This window comes from Gymnogyps californianus, chromosome 13 (genome assembly GCF_018139145.2).
Source record: "Gymnogyps californianus isolate 813 chromosome 13, ASM1813914v2, whole genome shotgun sequence".
NCBI lineage: Eukaryota > Metazoa > Chordata > Aves > Accipitriformes > Cathartidae > Gymnogyps > Gymnogyps californianus.
In genome coordinates, this window is record NC_059483.1 from 11167517 (window position 1) to 11183473 (window position 15957).

General features: G+C 42.0%; 1 protein-coding gene across 2 annotated transcripts in view; it reads right to left on the reverse strand.

Annotated features, from left to right (window-relative positions):
- SETD5 (SET domain containing 5) overlaps nt 1-15957 on the reverse strand; it is a 68288-nt gene that overhangs the window by 18800 nt on the left and 33531 nt on the right. For both annotated transcript variants that reach the window (XR_007767264.1, XM_050904999.1), the window contains exons 8-16: nt 14210-14452; nt 9115-9263; nt 8672-8789; nt 8131-8240; nt 7599-7845; nt 7313-7393; nt 4594-4857; nt 3419-3739; nt 1606-1848 (exon numbers count right to left, since the gene is read on the reverse strand). Coding sequence is in view for 1 of the 2 variants with exons in the window: in XM_050904999.1 (XP_050760956.1) it covers nt 1606-1848; nt 3419-3739; nt 4594-4857; nt 7313-7393; nt 7599-7845; nt 8131-8240; nt 8672-8789; nt 9115-9263; nt 14210-14452 (1776 nt within the window). In the remaining variant the exon portion in view is untranslated. The remainder of the gene's footprint in view (nt 1-1605; nt 1849-3418; nt 3740-4593; nt 4858-7312; nt 7394-7598; nt 7846-8130; nt 8241-8671; nt 8790-9114; nt 9264-14209; nt 14453-15957) is intronic.

A 15957-nucleotide genomic window follows, 5' to 3' on the forward strand; every position in this document is an offset into this window, starting at 1 on the left:
CAGGACACAGCTCAGCACAGGCTAGAACAAAGTACCATATAAAGCCAGAAACAATCACTTCTAAAACTACAAGCTAGAAAACTAATGGATTGTTCTAACAAATATAGTAAATCATGAACTGAACACGAGTCTAAATCAACCTGTCAAAGAAAACTCAGTTATCATACTGGGATGCACAAAATGGGTATAAGGCTACAAGACACAGAGCAACTTTCTGCTTTGAAAATGCCCCAGCTGCAACACAACCTCCAGTTTTGGACACTCAGCTTCAGGGAAGACGTGGACTAAATGGAAGTTATCCATAGTGAGACTAGTCCATTCCCTCTCCAGCAGTGAGAATTATCGTGTGACTAGAAAATAGCCAAATGTAGCAAGAGATTGGAAGACTTGTTCCGTGACAAGTTTTCACTGAATTGTGAGCTTGCTGGCTAGCTGTACAGCAAATGCACCAAGCAGAGAACTTGGAATAACTCTGCCAGTTTTGCTCTAGATGCTTCTCTCTTCCCTGAGGCTCAAAGACACTGTTAAGGTTCAAAAAAGCAGCTTGAACCTTGCAGTTCTGAGCTTAAAGATGCATGGGGAGATTGCCCAGGCACATGGAAACAAACATGGTTTTGTTCATACAAGTACATACGAACCATCAAGAGCTTTATCTATGAAGGAAGTACCCGAGAGAGACCTTAGCTTCTTTTTGTAGGTGCCTGTTACGGCATGACAACGAGTTGGCTGAAGGTGGAAACAGTAAAGTCCAAAGCTTCTCTCTGGAAAAACTCCCTCAAAGGAAGGCAAAGAAACCAGGACATGATACCTGACTTTGAAAGCTACCAAGACTGGAAGATCAGAAAGGATTTCCATAAAATTGTTCTCAGGTAATCACACAGGAACTGGAAGAGCCTCTGAGCAAAGCTGACAGGTGATAGGCAAGATGGATTCTGATAGAAATCTGACTGAGCAAACTAACCTGAACTACTGTTTCCCTGCGGATGGGTAAATGCTAGCATTTACTGGCCACATACCATCTCTGGAGGAATGCAGTCCTCAGCTGGGCTCAGTTCAGGCTTCCTGCAGGGCCACAAGTATCTGTTGTAGACAGACAGTCTATGATCCCAAACAAAGAGCTGTGGGCTTGCTCTTGTGAACAGGCAAACTCAAAGCTTTGCTAAACAACAAAGGCTCTCCAAAGACAATGGATCTTGACTGAGGTACTGTATTCTTGAGATCTTTTGCAACACTGTCCTATCCCCACAATGCCAACCATTCTCTGACTGTGAAAGTAGTAACAAAACATTCTAAGGGCAACAATTAAAACTCCCTGAATCGCATATGCTGGATAATAAAGAGCCACTGCAGATTTGAAAGTACATGTTTCTAAGAGGAGAGTCACAGAACAGTTGTTCTACCATGGTGAAAGGCAAGGATGAAGACTGAACTCCAGCCAGAAGAGGATCAGCAGTCATAGCCTGGAGACTGCATTGACACACCAGGCAAGGCCAGCTCAGCAGGAATACATGGAAATAGGCTCAAAGAGGACAACAACTTTACAAGGGTGCCAGTAAGAGCTTGATGAGTATATAGCCCCTGAAAGTAAGACATGAGCAAACATACCTTTTTACAGGAGCTGTAAATTCCATCCAACAGAAAGGGCCTTCGACGTCTCTCAGGGTTGAATGGTGAACCAAAACGAATGTAGTGTTTAGGTGTGGTACAAATTAGAGGGGAGTGGATGAGACCTGGCAACATATTTAGGGTGGTTGCCAAAACTGTTGGGTCTGTAGTAATGCGCAGAGGGCATTCAATAGGGCACTCCTGCTTTTCTGCCTTGTCATTCAGCCATTCGGTAACAAGATACTGAAGGAGAAAACACACATGTCAGTGCAACTAGCACAGGTGAAGAAGAAAGGCAATATCGCACAAAGGCACATGGGGAAGCAATGCTCAGGTCAGCCCGCATGCTAAAACCTCCCTCCTCCTCAACAGGAAAGAACGCAGCCAGGACTTCCTGCGTCAAACCCAATTCTCATCTGTTGCAGGCACAACAACAGGTAATCCAGTTTTACAGAAGGTTCTCTCAAAACTTGATCACCTTGTTCAAAACTAGTTTCTAGCTGCAAGCCTAAATTTATTAATTGCTAATTTATGCCCAGTATGTGGCAGCTGCCCGCTACCTTCTGCAATTTTTCCTCCTTTCCCTTACCAATTTCTCCCAGCTTGTACATTATAGTCCACAGTCACATTCCCTCTTGGTCTTCAATTCTAAACTGAAAGCTAACCTCTTCTACTTTGTCCTAAACAAATACCCCCCCAGCCTGCCATCCCACCCCATCCCAAAGATACTGTCACTAATTCCCACATCAAACACATTTTTATGCCATTCTACATTTATTTTTAAATTCCAACTAATCTTTACTACATAATGGCTCCACTTTTCTCTCTTCATTCTCTTGCTGGTATACACAAGAGAACCTTTGTTTTACTATCCTTCACAAGATGCAACACCCTGGTTATTTCAATGTGGTTTTGTTGTTTTTTTTAAGCAAGTCTCACTACACCGCTATGCTGCTTGATTTAAGGTAACTTTCTTGGTTGACAGTCTTTTTCTCCTTGCTCCTAAGACACTGAGAATACGCAGAAAACTTCTTGAGATCGTATGCATCCAACTTTTTCTAATGAACATCCTTTCTTTTGGGCCCAAAAGCTAGTGCTCTTTTCCAGACTATCAGCATCTAGTTTTTAAATGCCAGCTACCCTATCAGAGTTTAACAACCACTTCTGCATGCTGCCGCCAAAAGCTTTTGCTAGCTTACTGTGCATAGATCCAAACGCATCAGCTCTCCCCACCTTTCTATTATTACCTCATTCCCCTGCAGGAACAACACAAACAGCTTGTTGTCCTCATGGCCTTTGCCAGCCATCTCCCAAGCCTCTCACTGCCCTCCACACCAGTATTGAAACATCTGCTTTTTGCTTCCCTCACCCAGGGCTCAGCCTCCATCACCCAATTCCTTATGTTGCCAAGCCCCTCCAACCCTTCTCTCCCAGGGCCCCTCAAGCTGGAAGCAGTTTCTTCCCCGCATACACAAAGCTGTATAATTTGCCTCTTTCTAGACTCTTTGCCGTACCAAAAATTGAGACCTTTCCTGTTGCACTTGTACCACCATGTCGGTATCTAAAGACTATGTAGACTTGCTGTAAAGATCAGCCGATTTCTTTTTCTGATCTTTGTGTGTACAGGGCTGAGCAGCCAGATTCCGAACCATGATGAGGGCTTTTAGCCACTATAGAACAAATAACACAGTAAATATAAAGTCACATAATTCCAACTATTTTGAAGAACTGTTCTCCCTGAGCCAACTTTTCCCCAAAGGCCACACAAAACCTCTTTTTCCACTCTCCAGTTTGAGCGCTTGATCATATTTACCTTTTTAGTTTTGGGATACTTTACTGCAGCTCGATTAGACTGAGATCCTGCAGCCAGGATAGCAGTTGGGTCAGATCCCGTCAACTGTCTGCCTTCTCCTGGACCTTCTACATTGCTGACATCTGTTGTGGTTACCAAGCTGGCAGTGCTTCCTTCCTCTGGGACAGCCTGTGCGAGTTCAGCTTGCTGGGAACTGGCTTGTTTCTGCCTTCTCAGTCTTTGTGCTGAACTGGTCCGGTATCGAGAGAAGCGACTTTTTGGTCGGGGCCTGGAGGGTTTTGCTGGAGCTGGCTTAGTAACTGTTTTTTCGGGGACAGCATCCTACAATACAAACTGTCATTAGTCCGAGTACCTCTAAGAGTATTCCTTTTCTCTGCATACAGGATCAAGGACTGAGATTTATTTAGTGACACTACCTGACTCATAAAATCTGGTTGGACTCTGTATTGGCTCGTAAGATGGCTTTGGGGACCCTTCTAAAACACTGGCACGTTATCATTTTGTCTGCTGTGTTCTTAAAGGGGTCAACCAGAACATTGGTCTTAAGGAAGAAAGTGGCAGTAAGAAACTTGCCACTTGTCTCAAGGTAACTGCTCTTAATCCTGATCTGAGCCGACATGTACCATTCCAGGCAAGTATCTGGGCCCTGCCATATAATGGGAACACATGCATCCGAAGTAGACCGGGCCAAAAAAACAAAGAAAAAGCAAAAGAATTCCTCAATCACGCATCCAACTTAAGCTCACACCAGTACAGAAGGGGCCCACTCAGTGAAGGAGCTGGGCTTGTTCAGCCCAGAGAAGACTTAGGGGGACCTAATAGCAGTCTTCCTACATCCAGACTGAAGCCACCAAGCAGATGCAGCGGTGCATCAAGGTACATACACTGAAATGAGAGGTTCAGACCAGATACAAGGCAAAATTTTTTCACCATGAGAACAGTCATGAATTGGAAGAGGTTTCCCAGAGGGGCTGTGCAACCTCCATCCTTGGAGGTATTCAAGACAAGACTGGGTAAAACCCTGGCCAACCTGGTCTGACCTCAAAGCCGATCCTGCCTGATACAGAACGGATTAGAGATCCCATGAAGCTCCTCCCAGCCTGAACGATGTTACGATCACATATGCTGCATCTGAGCTTGGTACAAGCTATTAAACAGTCCTATCTTCGTCTTACCACTACTTGTGAAGACCGTCGTGTGTTCACCCCAGTACTGCTGTTACTGTTAGAAACATTTGGAGCAGCAGCACTCAGTGCTGAACTTCCATCTTCAGTTTCAGGAGTCTCTGTTTTTATTTCCTCCAGCTCAGGAGCTTCAGAACTGATGTTGATTTCAGCATCAGTGCTGTTACGGTCTGATGGTTGCTCTCGTCTCCTCTTTCTCTTTTCCAAGTTTTCAAACATATGCATGATGGCTTCTACCTTCCTGTCTTCCCGGGACTAGAACACAAGAGTAAATTTAAGTCAGCACTGCAAATTACGCACATAAAGAGGAGGAGGCAAGAACAGATATGGGATGCAGCACAGGAAGGAGAACAACTGCCAAATAGCAATGACAAGAGCCAGAAAGGGGACAGAGAGAAGCAGTTCTTTTTAGATATTTGCATTTTTCAACATGGCAAATTTCCCAGAATAACAACAACACAATCATGTGTTCATAGAGTAACTAGAAGAACTAGACTTTGTTCTTAAATAGGACCACTTAGATACTACTGAGTTATATTTATAAGATAGCCACAAGGAAATGTATAATTTTGAAGAAGTAAAAACTGTAAGAAAGAACAGAGTGAAGAGACGACTTGGAAACAAATAGAACTACTCACTAATGACCAAACATTAGAAGCAAACAGAAGCCAGAGGCAACAGAAGTAAGTGAATCAGTAATTTGCAGCAAGTATAACACCACACAAACTAACTAAAATGATCCAGATTCATTCCTTCCCTGATGTCAGGAGATCACCTAGCTCAAAAATAAAAGCTCTTGTCTAAGCAGCTTACATAGTGGATAAGAAAAACAGAACATGAGAGAATAGAGAGGCAAAACAAAGGTATTTATTAGGTAAATAGAAAGGACAGGAAATCTTATCACCTAGCTGTGTCAGAAATAATTGGTAACTATGCATGTAAAAGGCCCAGTACAATAATGCTGCAGTGACGGCAAAAATCAGGCTGAATCAACTGAATTTTAAGAAGTGGGGTCAGGTGCCTTCTGAGACTTGTCATGGAGGAGAAAGTATCTTGAAGCACACAGCAGTACTCAACCACAGCAGCCTGGCCTTTACAGTTTTCTGTTCAAAAATATTCAATACACACAAAAAAAATTAGGGACTGGGAAAACTATAGATACAGGTATTTACCTGGTGCCAAGTATAGAAAACTGAATCTCATTAAAGGAGATTAACTGGTGAAACGTACAGGAACAGGGCTTACAGGCTCATGGGAAACTAACACTTCACTTAGTCTTCTTGAACTATACTGTTCCAGAAAGAGATCAGCTTCCCTGCATTAAAATGAAATCTTTGCTCCAAGCTTAAGGCCAGTCTGACTGATGACTGCTCTTATTCAAATTTCAATAGAAACTGACTCCCTTCCTTTATCTTGCCTGTTCTAAAAAATCCATGAGATAATCCAAGGATCTCTCCGCTGGATGGCCCTCGGCTCTGCGACTTGCTGCACTATCTTAACATTTAAAGCATTCTCAGGAAATTTACACATGGAAGATCCATATCTCTGATTAGAGAAAGACGGGTGATTAAGGTATTTGCTGAACAAATGAAAAACAGGGAACTCGGAGCTCCAATACATTTGTTGGCTGGTAGAAGGATGGGAGCACTTTTTCTTTTTTTCTTCCTTGGGTTTTTGGTTGGTTGGTTGTTTTGTTTCTTTTGGGGTTTTTTTGTTTGTTTGGTTTGGGTTTTGCTTTTTTGTTTGGTTTTTTTTTTTTTTACACTTTTTTTTTTTTTTTTAAATTAATGAATTAAGTAGAGCCAGAACAGCTCCATTCACATGCATAAAACATTCTAATCCACGGAACAATCCGAGGTGCCATAAGAAGCACAAGAAAAAAAAACCCCAGCTCTACTCAGTACAGAAGAAAGCTGAGAAGGGACTGTGTTATCAAAGGTCCAAGAGCACTAAAATATTTTGATCAAGAAGACTGATTAAGACAACAACGATTTGGGAGCACAAAGGGATTTCCTAATAAAGAACATAGCAAATTTTGTTGACTTGTGCCAATAGTGCTGTTGGTGGTCTACCCCTCATTAACTTTTGCCACTTGATCCTATCCTTTTCCCACACGGGAACATGTTTATCAACCCATACAGGGAACAGATACATGTTAACAAACCTAACCTGGCAAAACGGGTCAAGTTTTAACAAAAACCAGGTTCTGGTTCATCATATGATCTAGTTGAAGATGTCCCTGCTCATTGCAGGGGGTGTTGCACTAGATGACCTTTAAAGGCCCCTTCCAACCCAAACTATTCTATGATTCTATATGGCTCCACAAATTCTTGCACTGGCAGTAAGGAAGGGCAGCAGGAACATAAAAAGGGTGCAATTACCTTTTTTGAATCTGGTGCTGATTGTCTTGTTAATGGTATGTTTTAGACTATAGAATAGCCCTGAAAGTAACAGTTAAACCTTTCAATCAGGAAACAAATCTGTCTTATACCTTCTAATCTGCAGTACCCTAACACGAATCCTGTCATGTGGAATCAACCTCGGTGTTTTGGGGTGGTTTTTTTGTTTGTTTGTTTTTAAATCAAATTACTGAAGACCACTGACAGTTGGAATTTGTGTTGAAACAAGTGAAATAACCAAATGGACCTGCTGGTCACTGCATGAAGCAAGTCCTAAGGGGGATGATACCCAGACTGAGAAAGGTACTTGCCCGTCGGCTGTGGACCAAGGCTCCCTGTTCATCTACAGGCTCCTCTTTCTCCCCTTCTTGTTTCTCCTCCTTCTCTGCCACCTGAAAGAGAAGCCCATACTTAGTACGTCAAACAAAATCCAGTACTGTTTTAAAAGTTACCGAGATTCCTATGGTAATCTAAGGTGCTAAAGGTTTAAAAAAGGCCTCCTGCAGTTTCTGTTCTGAAGATCCCAGTGCTGTATTGGATCAGATTCCACAGCACTGAACGATAAATACACATGTAACAAAGTGTCAAGGGTTTTACCTCATTGTCACTGACTGCTGCAGGTCCCTCAGGAACTTCCTCCGTTTGTTGACTGCTGTTCTCATCCGATGCAATGCCCTGCTGTTCCATTTCTAGCTCCTTTCGACGGGCTTTTCGCCGGCGTGTTTCTGCCCCAATCAGTGTGCCTAAAACAGGTGGAGGTAGGTGTTCTGCAGCATTTGGGCTACGTTTCTGCACAGGGCAATTCCGGTTCCCCTTGTGACACGCACAGTCCACTTTATAGTTGCTGCTCCAAAACACAAACATAATTCGTATCACTCTTCATTTCTCAACCCTTGTACAGAGACATTCAATGCATCTCCTACTAAACATCTCACCACGTGCCAAAGCAAGGACAGCAGGCTACCTTATGGCCTCTATTGTAGAATATGCCAGCAGAACTGGACAGAATAGCCGGAAAATGCAATTCAGTAGAAAACGGAGCAAAATGTAGAATGCGAGGAAAGGGCTGGAGGAAGATGTCCAGTCCAGGAGGGCAGTGGAGAGCTCCTGGGCGAGGTGAAGGACTCACCAGATGTTGTACTCATAGTCAAAGGCGATGGTAACCTCTGTGTCCTTGGCAATGGTGGCAACAGCATAGATACACAGGTGGATCATCCCATCAGCAATCACATGACGAACCTTGTTAAACAAAGTAGAGAGAAACTAACATCTCCACAAGTTGCACTTCTTACTTCCAAGAGGGAAGCCTCTTTCTGCAAAGTAGCTCTTATCTATTCCATGAATAATTATCCTAAATTCTCCACAGGGAAAAGCCTGATTCACTGCTCTTGTCTCATCCTGTGCTTTTCCACTTACACTTACTACCACCTGCTTACTCTATCAGCCCGCAGCCAAACGAAAGCCATAAAAGAAACCTTTTCTTTCCAAAGAAAAACCTCATGTTCCCAAATTTTCTCATCTTCCAAGTATAAACCATCAAACAAGCAAGAGATGCAGAGAGTTTACCCCATTTACTGCATTTTAAGTTTGAATATTCATAAAAAGGGAATGCACTAAGCCTGTGTAAAACATGTATTTGCAATTACAGTGATGGTGAAGAGAGAATTTACCTCTGCATTTGGAGTGCAGGAACGCCTGATGAACCTGGCATCATTACCAAAGGTGCGGGCATCAACACACATTTCAACGCCATTGAACTTGGAGTAGAACAGCACAAAGGGATATGGCCTGGAGAAGTAACAGAACATCTCAATCCCAAAATACCCAATTCCCATGGCACTTATAACAGGTATCCCTCACTTCACTGGAAGCAGCGCTTTCATCAGTGCTATTGCTCTGGACACTTATGCACTTCCATCATCACAGTTTAACAGATCTACTTCAGAGGGTTTTGGTCCATAAACAGAGCATCAAGCTGAGGTTGTATATTTGATTTCACATTTCTATTGACGGCACAGCTGACAAGGCCCTTGTAAGTGTGCGTTATGCCATAGAGACACTAGTCTCTCCGTGCCATGATGCTCTCATACTAATCACTTCATAGTACTCTTACTTTTTGAAGAAATGCCCATTGACCTCGAATTGCTGTCGTAACATAACCTTCCCTCGATACTCAATTATAAGGGTATCTAGTGCCAAGTCTCTTGCTGCCCTCAGGATCTTCCGGTGCTTCTGAACCCGAGTCACCCTTCCCAGCTGCAGCTGTAACAAAAACCAGAGCAAAATATGAGAATTTAAACCAAAGGCCTCTAACTCATAAAGAATATTTTACCTACATGAAAAGAAAAATTACTCTAGTAGCAACACACAGAAACTCTGCCAGGCAAATGTATTGTTTGCTCTTTAACAGTTTAGTAATGACCAGTGACCTTGATAATATTTATCAAAAGCAGAGTATTTATTCCTTTCCTTCAACAGTAAGTCTCACAAATCTATCAGACCAAGTACTTCAGTCTCACAGCTAGGAGGCATAACCAGACCTGTCAGTTGCTGCTAACAGGGAACTGCTCTGCAATTATGGCCACTTTCACAGCCAGAATAACTCAAATCTTCCCTAAATTGTGGGTTGTCACACATTCAGAGGAAAAAAACACAAGCTGCAGAGGATGGTAAATTCTAGCTAACAGGCCAAAGACTTAAGCTGGCAATTTCTATCTCCATCCAGAAACTTCTCTTCATCTGCCTGCTCAACTAGTCCTGTGGATTTTTTTTTTTTTTTTTAAACATGAAAAAATAGATTTTTAACCAAGTAGTGACAGTTTGCTGAATCTTCTTTATGTTAAAGCCTACAGTTCTATGACAATGGATTTTCACAACAATGTGTCTTGACAGTATGAAACCACCACATTCTTTAAGCACAGACATTCAAATACAACACATTTTACGGAATATTGGAAGGGATATTATAAGCACTAGGGCATAGGAAAGACTTCTTCTATAAAACAAAGTAGTTTTCTTGCTTAACAGATTGAACCTCTCTGCAAGTAAAAATTATGTGAAGATGGCTGGCTGCCTCACCACAAGAGCTGTGTCTGCTGTTTCCTAAGCACGCTATTCACTGCTTATAAGGACCCAGTTTTGATACTTTTCCGGAGCGAATTGATGCATAAGTGTTCTTACTGTAGTAATAATGACAGTCATCTAACTAAATTAGAAGCAAACCACAAGATTTTATGAAAAGCAAGCTCCCAACTTTTCCTGATAAAACTCTCTTGTTAGAGACGGCTACTGAGCAGTCTGCTCAAATGGATAAAAATCACATTAGCTTAAGAAGGGGCTTGGTCTGGACAATGACAGAACACATGAAGTTCCAACCTTGTGAAAATAAAGTTAATGCCTTAGGGCAGCACTCAGCACTAGGAATCAAACGAAAACCTCCATATGGTCCATATGAAAGTACTGAACCACAGATCTTTTTTTTTTTTTTTTGCAGCAATCTTGTATGTGCTCTGAATTAAACCTCCTTGGGAAGAAGATGACTTTCATTGTTTTAATATGACATTATACTGCAGATCTTGGATCAGCCAGTAAAGTAAGATCTATTTGTTGACTTCTCTCACTCAGGTCCAGGATAAAGATAGCTTTATAAAAATATTCATTTGAAGCCTATGCAGATGGGAGTAATGGTCTTGCTATTCCAGATCTCCTCTTAGAGGTATATCCAGTGCTACATTTATCATGCCTACAGCGTATATCTCTTTTTGACACCACTGTATCTGCCGGCAATTGGAAAAACCTGCATGTATGTACTGGAGACTCTGAAAAGCCTTGCAGGCTGTCGTTCATCTCTTCATATCTCGGGTCCTGATAGGAGCTCACAGAGGATTTCCCCAAGTCCACTGAACTGGCATAAAAGAAACATGTTATTTCCAGACAAAGAAGCCACACTGCTGGCCCTGATTTCTGATCAACAAACCCATGACATGAGTGAACTGTAGAATAAGACTGTTTACATTGCCGAGAGTAGTGGCTAAATTATTTTAAAAACATTGGATACACTTTGTACTATCCAGCTGTGGTAACAGAGAATAAATAAATGGGACTAGATTTGTTAGTGTGTGACAGAAGGAGATAAAGTATCTGAAGTTAGTAGATAAATTAGGACTGAGACACAAGCATGTCTCCAGTTGAATGATTTTGTTTCTATACTATCACTTGTTTGCTGCTATAATCAGTTTCTCATCTAAGCTGGCCCTACGCAGGAGGGTTGGGCCAGACGACCTCCAGTGGTTCCTCCCAACCTAAATTATTCTACTACTCTATCAAATTCTCTTAGTATCTTTCAGAGATGCGAGTTAATGTCTGGTAGCCTTCACTCTCACCTTTGGCCCATGACTGACTTGTATTACTGTTCACCTGATGCTGGAAAACAGCTTGAGGAACACAGGTGGGATAAGGTGAGGTGGTAGGAGGAGAAGAGAGCCCATGAAGGAAAGAGAAGCTCTGCATCTGTAAAACTTAACAATTATCTCAGTTTGGTAAAACAGGAATGATCTCATAGCTTTTCTGATAAGACCCTAGCTCAGCTTGTTTTCGTTCTCTGAATTTAGAAATATGAAGAGGATTAGCTGCCATGCTTTCATGTGTGAAAAGAACAAATGATTTTATTTGTGTCACAGGCTAGGGTTGCCGACTGCTAATCAGACAAAACTGTTCTGATATGTTTGCAGAGCAACATCTGCATAATACTCAGTGGCTTTATTTTATAAAGGCCCTTTTGCTCTTCACTTCAGAATGTGAAATCAATCAGGGGTTTGAGCTCAAGTCAGCAATTATCAGAGGCAACAAAGGGCAAATACTGACCATGGGTTTGGTTTGGCAACAGCAGGCAGAAAAGTGACTCACAGCTTTCAGCTTGTCAAGCATCTGGCAGCAGCCAGCACTAAGATGATTTTATTGATGACACTGAACAGCTTCATATTTTCACAAGTTTCCCTTTGCATCATTAAGACAGTTGAGAATTGGTTTATCCAAAACATTCCAATGATCAAAATCCCATATCCTGCATGTATAACTCTTAACTCATCTTTCCCTACTCCTTCTGGCTTGGGGAAGCTTCTAGGTCACACCTTCTTCTTCTCTCTCTCTCTCTCTTTTTTTTTTAAAAAGTATACACTTGCGTCATTGTTTACCCAAGCCAAACTCTCTCAACTGTGAGAGTATGCAAGGCATATAAAACATTTTATTTTTACTCCTTTCTCCCCTCTCCAGAGCCTTCATGGCCAAATAGAGCAGTGACGATACCCATCTTCTACACACAGCTGCTATCTGCATATTGACACAACCTCCTTAATTTTTTTTTCTAGCTCAAAGTACCTATTTCCTTATCTCCCAGAAAACCTATTTTAACATCCAGTAATGATATCCAGTTAAAAGCCAACTGATGCAAACCAAGAAGCCTTCTCAGTTTGTCTAACAAAGATGAGACAAATGACTGGAACAAAAATATAAAGCACAGGATGAGAGATCACGCACTCCACACCTGTGCAGGCTATCCTCCTCGCAACACTCCACAGCCATCTGCTGAGCAGAGAAAACAAGGACATAAGAGCTGACAAGCAGCAGCCTGGGACAGCCACTTGGTCTTTCCCCAGTATCCAAGAGGAACTACAAAGCCACTAAGTCCCTTTACACTTTGCCAGCATGCGCAATGATAGGTACCTACCTACAGCTTGTTTAGAGTAACTGCAGCTCACTATGAAGTTTTGCAACTTTCTATCTTTTTGTTTCTTTGGGATATATCACATTTGGAGTCTTCTGATTTGGAATGCTGGCCACTTTTCCCTGTGGGAAAACCTATGTCTGTACAGGGAAGGGAGAGGGCAAGAGAGCATGACAAGAACAAGCACATTTATGTATGACATCTTTTATAACCATCTGTCCTGTTGTACCCTACGAAGGTGATAGAAAGAAACAGCATACGTTTCATTACTTATTTCAGGACTTTTCCTAAAACTCATGTGAAGGAGATAGAAGAGTTTACATTTAGACTCAGAAAATATTAAGATTTCTAGAGAAGCAGAACTTTTTCTTCCCTGTATTTCTTCAGTTGCTCTCTTTAGGAAGGCTACTCACATAGCCAAGTAGAAGTGTTTCTCCCAAACCCTCACAGAAGTCTTATTATTGCAGAACTAGAGGCAAAAGTGGAAGGAAGTCGGGTCCAAAGTCCTCTTTCTGCCCTCTCCCTTACTGGCAATATCTGTGCTCTGCCTGATGTGCTTCACCTACATGAAAGCAGAGGGAAAGGTGGGAGGGAGCACGTGAACTTCACAGAGCAGTGAGTCAGCTGATATAAACAAGAATGATTCAAGCACAGACATAGACCTGATATTCAGGTTTCTAACTCTGCTCCCCTTCTACGGAAGAGGTGCCCCACATCTGTTTTGGAGCCCATCCTTTTCAGTTGCACTTATCTCCATTCTCCTGGACAAGGAAGCCCCACAAAGCCTGAACTGAGTAGGAATGCCGCGCTCTGTTCAATAAAGCACGGACCAGATGAAACATCAGCTGAGAATAGTTGTGGGGAGGACATACGCCACACAAACACATCCTTTTCCTGTTTCTCCTTGTCTACATGCACTCCAAAAAGCTGGCACGACACCAATCATTGCACATCTTGGAAGAGAAAAGTTAGGGAGAGACAGTTCCCTAAAATCAATTGTAGTTGTGCAGTATTTGAAAGTTACCAGAGTCCAAATAATCATCCAAAATATTGAAATAATGTTGAAAGGTTCTTTAAAATAGCTTTCCACACAACATGAGACAGAAAAAAGGAAAGAAAGGAGGAAAAAAAAAAAAAGACAGGAAAACTCAGCTGGAAAGCAGGAAATTTCCTATCTCCAGCAAGTGATAGATCTGGTTCTGCCTCAAGCCATTCAGTGACCAAAAGTATTTATGGTAAAATACCTGTGAACCCTATCACAGAACTGTACAAAATATCCGCAGCTTAGCAACACTGATTTGGTTGAATGCAGGTGTTTCTGAATCTGTCTTGGTACTGGCATCTCTTCTGTTGCCTTTTATATCAAATCTAAGCCTATAGGTCTGAAATTATATGACCAGCTACAATATTGCTCACCCATGCCCACACCTTATGTCTAGAAACCAGAGGATCTGACCTACCCCACTTCTGTCACAACGGTTCTTACCTGCATCTGGGACCCAATAACAGTATTATTGCAGGCCAACTCTGTTTTGTTGATTGTGTCTAGCATAGCAGTTTTGCCCACATATTCTTTATTAGAGTTTAGGTGACGCTCCAACAAGTTCTGTACGTCGGCACTGTACTGGTTAGTAAAGGCTTCTTCGTACTGATCTGTCCAGAGTCGTATTCGATTCTCCCACCCTTCAGCTGTGTTTTCATCCAAGGCATGCGCTTCAGAAGGGGAATTCTGCACCAAACAGCAGAGAGTGAATAGCTAGCATACAACGGGAAAAACCTATCCATACTGCTCTGAGCATATGAATATGCTACAAAAAAAGGCAAATCTATTCTAAACTAAGAAAGTGTCGGTTATGAGGACACCTTTTTCAGAACCTGCATCCTCCAGAACATTGTACAACAGTGCCACTTAGGAATCTATGGAGAACTCTGTGCAGGACTAAGACCTCTTGAGAGCTGGTACTTGGCACTGCTACATACAAGAAAATTAAGCTAGTACATGGCCACAAAAAGTTTTTTAATTTTTGGAAAAATAATTAAGTAGATTAAAAAAGCAAAGGAACAGAACACAAAGGCAAATAAATCTCATGTAGGCTTGTCCTGCAGTCAACCCACTCATGTGCGACACAATGCTAGATGATGCTGGCTGCATCTCAATCTTTGCAGTGACTGATCCAAAAATACTTCTGAACCTTCTAGCTGAATGGTCATCAGGGTTTCAAGAAACTGAATGTAGAGCATAAGCTAATACCCAGAGGGTTAAAACTGCAAGTCCTAAGCAGTGTAAAGAAGAGAGCGCAAAATGATGTAATCCGTTTATATCATCTTGTAAGGGAGGGGAAAAAAGAAGCTGGTAGAAAAAAAACATTTAAGCTTCATTCTTTACTTGACAATAGTTGAAGTAATTCAACAAATAATATTCCAGAGGTCAGTAACTCAACTGGCTTCATAAGGGACTGAGACATATGTGACACTGAGGTATTAGTGACAAGGACCACTGAAGAACAATCATTATTTTCATCATATATATTAAAAGCATTAAGAGTTTTCAGGCATTTTTACCCTCTCAAGGCACTTGCGTACTATGGAGATAGGTGCATACAGACAGACACACCACAGGATTGTCCTATTTCCTCTGAGCCACCTGCCAGAAGCCACTGTCAGCTACAGTACTGGGGTGAGATGGAACTGAGTGAACTTTAAGGCACCTCTTGTGTTTCTAGGAACACGTTTAGCTCAAAGTGCAAGTCTACTTTTTTTGTCAAATAAACTTTCTATCAGATAGCCACACCTACTAGTATTGCAGAAAGTCAGAGATAAATATATCGTCCCATCCATCCCTAGTAAGAGGATGTGGAGAGAAACAAGGCAACACTGCTAGGGGCTCCCAACATTAAACTTGTGTACTACTTTGATGCCCAAGCTTAAAATAGCTTTGATGCAATCAAATGATAACTGACCTCACAGAAGAGTGGCCACAACCAGTTCTACATTGCTTACATCAAACACCCCACTCCCAAGTGTCATGAATCAGTCATATCTCTTGGAACTGGATGACATTACCTTACAGAAAGCTACCTGAAGCAAAAACAAGGTTCAAGGGGCAATTCCTGTGATACCCTTTTGAATAGGCCTGCTTGTGGTGCATGGTAAGGCTTGAGATTATTCTGAGGCTGGTCCCACAATCAGAAATTCCCCAGGCAAACCAAGAGAGGCACAAAATACAGGGCAAAA